The sequence below is a fragment of the Canis aureus genome, chromosome 16 (genome assembly GCF_053574225.1).
Source record: "Canis aureus isolate CA01 chromosome 16, VMU_Caureus_v.1.0, whole genome shotgun sequence".
Lineage (NCBI taxonomy): Eukaryota > Metazoa > Chordata > Mammalia > Carnivora > Canidae > Canis > Canis aureus.
The window spans coordinates 246,784-255,243 of NC_135626.1; the positions used below are offsets into that span (position 1 = coordinate 246,784).

The 8,460-nt window shown below is 52.3% G+C and overlaps 1 protein-coding gene across 7 annotated transcripts in view; it reads left to right on the plus strand.

The window, feature by feature from the left end:
* DAB2IP (DAB2 interacting protein) overlaps positions 1-8,460 on the plus strand; it is a 189,727-nt gene that overhangs the window by 87,828 nt on the left and 93,439 nt on the right. For 6 of the 7 annotated variants that reach the window (XM_077850520.1, XM_077850521.1, XM_077850519.1 and 3 more), the window contains one exon: positions 1,514-1,617. In XM_077850520.1, coding sequence (XP_077706646.1) covers positions 1,514-1,617 — 104 coding nt within the window. Of the gene's footprint in view, positions 1-1,513; positions 1,732-8,460 lie in introns of those variants that run through there. The other variant, XM_077850523.1, reaches the window with a different exon arrangement.

Consider the following 8,460-nt stretch of genomic DNA (forward strand, 5'->3'; position numbering starts at 1 on the left):
GGAGCCAACAGCGTGGGTGGGGAGGAGGGGTCACCATGGGTGTCCTCTGGGGCTTACAGGATGGAATGGATGGAGTCCTCTGTGGGGGGGGCCACAGCCAGAGCACTGGAAAAGAGGCAGCCAGTGCCGAGCATAGTGAGCAAACATTCAGGAAAGCAGCCAGATTGCATTGACCTGGGAGGTTTTGAGCAGACAGGCTCACATCAGGGCCGTAAGTTTTCAATGAGCTGTCACCATTTAAGAGTCAGAATGTTACATATTTTGAAAAGCCCTCAGATTTCCAGCTTCTCTTGAACTGTGGGAAGCTGTGGCTGCACTGGGCGCATCCCCTGGCTACCCTGAATAACCAGCTGGCTGCTACCCTTTATCCTGGAAACTGCCAGGCCTTGTACTTCCATCGGGTTTAAGGCCTCTGAACAAGAAGGTCAGAATTGGGTGCGCCTTGGGGGCTCAGTCAGTTAAGTATCTGCCTTCAGCTCAGGTCATGATCTGGAGTCCTGGAATTGAGCCCCGTGTTAGGCTCCCTGCTAAGTGGGGAGTCTGCTTCTCCCTCTCTTCTGCCTGCAGCTCCCCCTGCTTGTGCTCAGTCAAATAATTTTTTTTTTAAATCTTAAAAAAAAAAAAAAAAAAAAGAAGGTCCAAATTGAAAGCCAGAGATCACAGATTCCTATGTTTGAAGGGACTACTTGTTATACCTCTGGTGACAGGGGGCTCATTATGTCACAAGATACATGACTTGAAGTGCAGGTTTTGGGAGTCCTGTTTTGTTTTTTGTTTTTTTTTTTTTTTGATTGGGGGTAAATATATAGATTATACAAAATTTGCTATTTTAATCATTTTTAAGTGCTTGATTTAATGGCTTTAAGTATATTTATAGTATTGTGCCACCATCACCACTGTTTTCCCACTCTTTCCCATCATTCCAAACAGAAACTCTTTATCATTAAGCCATACCTCCCCATCCTGCCCACCCTCAGCCCCTTCTTACCACCAGTCTACTTTCTATCTCGATGAATTTGCCAATTCTAGGTGTTTCCTGTGAGTGGACTCCTATAACACTTGTGTCTGGCTTTTGTTGCTCAGCGTGTTTTCAAGGCTCGTCCACATCGTATCCGAACTTTTGTTCCTTTTTCTGATGGAATAAACATTCTTTGTATAGATGTACCGCGCACTGTATGCACCCATTCATCTGTGGATGGACACGTGGCTGCTTCCACCTTTTGGCTCTTCTGAATAATGCTGTGATGCGCATTTGGGTACAAGTCTGTGTGTGTGTCTGTGTCCCTGTTTTCAGTGCTTTGGGGGGATATACCCAGGAGTGGAATTGCTGGGTCATGCAGTAAATCTGTCTTTAACTTTTTAGGGGAACTGCCAAATCTGTTTTCCACAGTGATTACACTGTTTTAGGGGGACCAGTCGTCTATTGTCCTGGCCATGATGGGGATGATAGGAGGGCCTGACTGAGTGGCCTTGATTATCCGTCCTCACCTTCTCCCTCTTTCTCTGTTGACAGAGTCACCACAGGAAAGGCCGGGCTCCCGGCGCAGTCTGCCCGGCAGCCTGCCAGAGAAGAGCCCTAGCATGGAGCCCTCGGCCACTACGCCGTTCCGGGTCACGGTAACTATCTCTGCGTCACCATCGCCACCTGGCCTGGGGTGCTGCTCTGCGACCCCGCGGCCCCCTTCCTGGAGTCTCATGGACCGGGAGAGCATCCAGCCTCCCTTGTTCTAGGTATCCAATCGCTCAGCTGCTCCCCTCTCTGTGGCTCAGTCTGGGGGCCACATGGGGGTCCCATCCTGTGAGGGAGGGGGCAGAGAACACACAGCCCTGCAGCCGTGGGGCCTGCAAGCTGGCCGAGAAAGAGTCTAGTGCTGGGCCAGATAAATACATCCTGACATGCTCACACACACTACGCTTCCTTGACTCTTAAGATGCACAGCTTTTATTTTTACATTTTAGGATCTCTGATGTTACAGCTTGTGGTATGTCATGATTTAATTCCTGTGTGTGTTTTTTTTTTTTTCTTTCTTTCTTGGAGACACACCAAATAATGCTATAGCTTAAAACTGATGATGTCTTAGAATTGACAAAACACTGTCATACTTATCTATTGATTTTAGGGGTCCCACCAGCATACACATTTTTATTACAAACCTAAACAACTTTACAGAGACAGAACACGGTGGCCCTTAACAACTGGCTCTCTGTGCGAGCATGCACAGTTTTGCGTTGCTTTTCTTCCCCATTCAGCATGTTACCACATGCTCCTCTGTCCAGTGTTCTATCAGCCACTGGAGCCACAGAGAAGTAGTAGACAGGGAGAAGTAAGTCTCTTTTCCTGGGAGCTCATGGGCTATAGTGGAGATGGATGTTTGATCATTAGCTCATCCATTCATTCATTCAGCAGTTTTTATGGCATGCCAGCTGTGTGCCAGGCCCATTTTTGGAGGATCTGACCAGGAGAGCACCAGGTGGACAAAGCCCCTGAACTTATGGGGTCACATTCTGATGTTCAGGTTATGTGCTGTGAAGAAAAGCAGGCTGCTGCAATAGAGGAAACCAGGAGGGCTTCCTGGAGGTGATGCGGTTGAGAGGTGATAGTTGTGTTGAGGCCCAACAGATGAGGAGCCAGCCCTACTATGGGGAGCAGGGAAATGAGGGTTTTGGGTGAAAGGAAAGGAGTGGGCACAGGCCTGGCTGTCACCATGCAGTGTGATATCGGGGCTTCAGGTGAGCTAGGGGTGTCTAGTTGTTCCCTGTGTGTTGAGAAGGCTGTCCCCCAGAGGCTGACTTTTGCGCTGGCTCTTAAGGGGTCAGTAGAAATTGGGTAGGTGGGGACAGTGAGAGAGGGATCCCTGTCCCAGGTAAGGGAACAGCAGCTGCAACCATGCAGAGGCACACTAGAGATCGATGTGTTTGTGGGAAGTAAAACGCCTGTGGAACTGGAGTTGAGGGATATGGAGGACAAAGTAGGAGGTGAAGCTGGAAGCTGGGCTGAGTCTGCGTCAGGTGCAGCCTCATGTGCTAGGCTAAGGGGCTGTGTCTTTCCCCAGGGCACCTGATTCTCCCATCTGTCTGTATGTCATGAAGATGCTTGCAAAATAGATTCTTAGGCCCCCTCAAGATCTCAGAGCAGTGGGCCTGGGACAGAACCTGGATATCTGGATTTTAACAAGCTCCCCCACGAGATGGTTGGGAACCTCAGACTCTGAATCAGCCTTGGGCAGTGAGGAGGAAAGGGAAGCCCCAAAGTCTGTGCTGAGAGTAGATTCGGGGGTTCTTCCCCTGGGTGTGGCAGGGGGCCCCTGGGAGATGGTCTCCAGCCTGCAAGGAGGGCCAGGACACTGACACCTGGGTGACCCTGACCAGTCAGCTGGAGCTGAGGCCGAGTCTAGCCTTCCCCAGGCCTAGGGAGGGCCACAGCCACTGGGGACCAAGCTTTCAGGGGCCTGAGGGAACAATGACTAAGAATGATGTAGACACCTGCACTGTGCTTCTGGGTGTACATTCGTGATCTTTTTTATTTTTTATTATTTTATTTTTTTAAGATGTTATTTATTTATTCATGACAGAGAGAGAGAGAGAGAGAGAGAGAGAGAGGCAGAGACACAGGCAGAGGGAGAAGCAGGCTCCATGCAGGGAGCCCGACGTGGGACTTGATCCCGGGTCTCCGGGATCACACCCTGGGCGGAAGATGGCGCTAAACCGCTGAGCCACCCGGGCTGCCCTCGTGATCTTTTTTAATTCTCAAGATAGCCCGGAAGCTGAAACTTTGATCACCCCATATCACAGATGAGAAAGTTGAGGTTCAGAGATGGGAAGTCCCTCAGCCATGCTCTAAATGCCAACAAATGGTGGAGCCAAGATTGAGATCCAGCCTGTCTGGTACCAGAGTGTGCACTCCTGCTCATGAGCCCCCACAGCCCCCCAAAGCCTCTCCGTGTGGCTTTTTACCTGTTCCCCTTTCTTTTGCTGCTCTGATAGATGTATCATCACGCCCTGACATTGCTGTCAGTTGCAGCTCTTTAATTGCCAGGTAGGCTTGGCATCTTTCTGGCAGTGGCACCTTCCCTCTGTTTTCTGGTGCAGAAACCACACATGGGGCAGAGCCAGCCCCAGCCTCCTGAGCCCCCGACCCTCAGGACTCACAGTCCCGCCTGCACGAGCGGGCTCTGCAAACTGGAAAATGTGTTCACTTGTCGTGTTACCCATTTCTCACGGCAACCCCCCAGGGGAGGGACGGGAAGTTGTTTGCCTAATGTCACATGGCTCCAGAGTGATGGAGCCCCGCATAGTTGCCAGGACTGTTGGACACTCACTTTTTGTGTCCCTACCTGGGCACCTTGGTCCTTTTCTTTTCTTTCATTTTTTTTTAAAGATTTCATTTATTTATTAATTAATAGACTCAGAGAGAGAGGCAGAGACACAGGCAGAGGGAGAAGCAGGCTCTCCGGGAGGAGCCCAATGTGGGACTCGATCCCAGGACCCCGGGATCATGCCCTGAGCTGAAGGCAGATGCTCAACCACTGAGCCACCCAGGTGTCCCACCTTGGTCCTTTCCTGTGTGCAACAGTTAAGGAAAGGGATGTGAGGTTTTTTCCCTTTTTTCTTTTTTTTAAGATGTATCTATTTTAGAAAAAGAGAGCGCCTGTGCATGTAAGTAGATGGGAGGGGCAGAGGGAGAGGGAGAGAGAGAGAATCTTAAGCAGACCCTACATTGAACATTGGAGCCTGACATGGGGCTCAATCCCACGACCTGAGTTGAAACCAACAGTTGGACGCTGAACTGACTAAGCCACCCAGGCATCCCAAGGGGTGTGGGTTTCTCTATCCTGGGGTAGTGCTCGGAGTTTGGAGGTGCTTGCTGGAGAGCTCAGAGGTGGGGAAGTGGGTTCAAATCCTGACTCTTCTGTGACCTGTGAGACCTCGTTAGTCACTCAGCCTCTCTGAGCCTCGTGGTGGCATCAGGAAAGAATGGAATGTTCATCCTTCTTTGAAGGGCTGTGGCGCACGTCCATGAGTCCTGGTGCATATGAGCCCAGGTCTCACCCGAGGTAGACACTTAATACAGAAAATCCACCACTGTCCTTGGGATTGTGTTTCCCTTTTTTTTGCTTCAGAACGGTGCATATCTAGGGAGGGTCATGGTGGAGAGCGAGGGCAGGATGGTTGGGGGAAGCTGGGAGGGGCACCTGGCTTGGGTGTTGGGGACACACTTGCACGCAGTCCCTGTGTGGGACCAGAAGCACACCCTGTTCCCCTGCCCCACCTTACATTTGCTCACATGCACTCCCATAAGCCACATCCTCATGCTCTTGGCTGACTGCCGCTCTGTGTAGCCCCCTGAGGGAACCTGGGGAACATAGTTTTGCCTGGGGGAGGTAAGGGAGACAGTACAGGGTATATTTGAATAACTGGTGTCTTTGCTGCCATTTGAAACTTGGGTGACAGGATGTCACCACCTCTCACAGAAGTGCCCTTTGCAACCATGTAGTTTAATGGAGGATCAACATGTTGTGTTCTCGAGGACTCATTCTGTCAACCTCCTCCGTGAACACTAAAGCCTGGGAGGGGCTGGGCTTGTGCCAGGTCACCATCCAGCTGGGAGCACTTTGGAGTGTGGGCTCTTTGCATCCATACATGGCCCTTACCTTTTGTGATTTGGCCTAGGACCGCAGTCACCTCACAGGGCATCAGAGGCTCGGTACTGGTCCCACCTCTGTTTTTTGGAGATCATGTGACCCTGGGAGAGCTTCTGTTTACCCTTGTCTAAAACGAGCGGAGTGGACTTTGTTGTTGTTTTTTTTTATTTATTTTATTTTTTATTTATTTATTCATGAGAGATACACAGAGAGGCCGGGACACACAGACAGGGGGAGAAGCAGGCTCCCTGTGAGGAGCCTGAGGTGGGACTCGATCCCCAGACCCAGGATCGCACCCTGAGCTGAAGGCAGCCGCTCAACCTCTGAACCACCCAGGCGTCCCAGAGGGGAGTGAACTTTGTAAGGCAACATGTGGTTTGGGCCTATGGTAGGCACTTAAGTATTTGGATGCCATACCTAAAAGCATGAGCTGTAAAGTCAGCAGACCCAGGGCTGAGCCTCATATCAACTCGTGCCCATCTCTGGCCTTCAGCTCTCATCTAAAGAGCTGATGAGGCCAAGATTCAAACCCAGATCTGTCTTCTCTGTGTCAGTAAGGAATCTTGGAAGGGAGAGAGGAGCGGAGAGGGAAGGTAGGCCGCAAGCTGGGAATGCTGCATCTGCACAGACAGAGGCTCTTCCCAAAGTCCAAGACCCTTAGCACAGCAGCATGCTGTCCCCTGTCACCTGCCATTCCTGTTGGGGACTCATGGTTTGATTTGGGGGGAAGCAATGGTGACTGTGGGGTTGCCCCGAGGCCCCCCAGCCCATCACCTTCCCCAGGCCCAAGCTCCCCTCCTGCAGGCTGGCTCCTTCCCCTCCCCCTCCACTGTCCCCACCCCTCCCATCGACCTTGAGGAGAGCTGGCAGGGCTGGGGTGTGGGAGGTGGCAGAGGCTCTGGGAAACTTGACAGCCAATTGATTCCTCCTCGGGAAGTTGAAAGTGGAGAATCGTGTTTGAAGGTTTAGCTGAAATTAGGTCTCAGGGCTATTTTTTGCAAGATGGAGAAGGAGAAGTGTCAGGGAGGGGAAGGCCCAGGGGGTTGGTGGAAGCTGCAGATAAACTCAATACCACGTTGATTGCAGATGCTTCTAGAAGGGGGGTCTTAGTTCTTTTCAATCACCTACTTTTACTGGATGCTCATTTGTGTATACGCTAGCTGGTCCTGAAGCTGTGATGGAGGTGTGGCTGGGTGCTGTAGAAACCCAGAGCAAGGGTTGGCTGGTAGGGTAGGGAAGAGTTCCTAGAGGAGGCATCTTTGGGGCTGAGCTTTGAGGGATATGTAGGAGTTTGTCAGGAACAAAGGGAGAAGAGTATTCCAGTTGGGGGAGACCTAAGTGCATTGGAGCAAGCCAGTGGCCCTGTGGGATTAGAGTGTTGGGTGAGTCGGAGGCATGAAGTGGGAGAAGGCTGGAGAGGAAAGTGGGTGAAGGCTCTGGGCTTTCCCCTGTGGGACCAGAGGGCCACAGGAGATGCCGGGTGAGAGTAGAACCAGCAGATCTCTGTGGGTGTGGATTCAGGATTTCCCAGCTACTCGCCGTTGTCCACTCCTGCAGCTTCTCTGAACCTTCCCCACGTTTCAGCTGCCTTCCTGTCGTGCGCAGGGTCACGGGCACGTGGACATACACATGCAGGCCCCCTCAACACCACCACTGAAGGCTTTTGGAAATGTTTGCAAGGCCTCCCCTGTACAGAGGGAGGACTGCAGCTCAGAGAGGGGAGGATCCTTTCCCAAAGCCACACAGCGTATCTGGGACAGGGCCTGGAATTGTGCCCAGGTCTCTCTGTCCTCTCATTACCCCCTTGCAGGCCCCCTACACTCTGCTCCCTTGGGCCCTCTCTTCCCTGTACTTGGGAACTTCTGTCTGTCTCCATTAGGTTTCGTGGGAGGAGAGGCTGAAGGGAAGGGACATTTGTGGCTCTGAAGGTCCTCAGAGGCCTCTGATGGCTCCTAATGTGCCTGTTTGCCTCCGTTTGGGTCCCTTCTCAGTGACAGTGGCCCTGGTTAGGCACTGGAGTGGTGGACGGAAATGCTGGGCAAGGCTCACACATCAGATGAGCCAACTCTGTCACCAATCTGTGGCGGAAGTAAGGCCCAAGGAGGGGAGGCTTGCCTGGAACACTGGTCAGGGCTCGTTCTGCTTCACCAGGCTGCTCTGTGCCCACCTTGTACATGCATGTGTGGCCCCCAAGCCAGTGTGGGGATGCCAGCCGTGCAGCGGTGACCGGCTGTGACAGGGCAGTCATGCTGGAGCCTGGACGGGCCACAGGTGAGCGCCTGCTGCCTCTCCTCACAATAGCCTTCTAAGTGGAGCCTTTCAGCTGGAGTGTCCCAGCCTGGTATCTGGCAGGTCGGCGTCCCCTGGAGGAAGAGGTAGGTGGAGAGAGTCTCCCCGCCCATTGCCATTCCTGGAGCCTAATTATTATGAAACCGTTCAAACCTAAAAGGAAAATTGCTGTCAATTTTGTCTGTGTCCACATTCTGCAGAGAGAGGCTCCTTTCCTGCGGTGGGAACTCAGGAGATGGGAACAGATGACCTGGGCATGGGGCCAGGATACTCTACGGGTCAGGGGTGTGGGGGGAACAGCTGTTTGGAGCTTGTAGAACCCACGTCAGGCCTGGGAGGGTGGGCTGTGGTCTTCGGTAGGGTTGGGAGCCTCCCTGCCCTGTTGATAAGTGAGTGGTATCGTTGCCTCTCTTCCCCACTCTGTAAATGGGCACAGGAGCCCCTTGCTCGGTGAGTGGCTGTGAGGGCCCAGTACGTGGCACAAGGGGGGCATTCAGCCCATGTCCATGCCCTGTGTCCCATTCTGGTG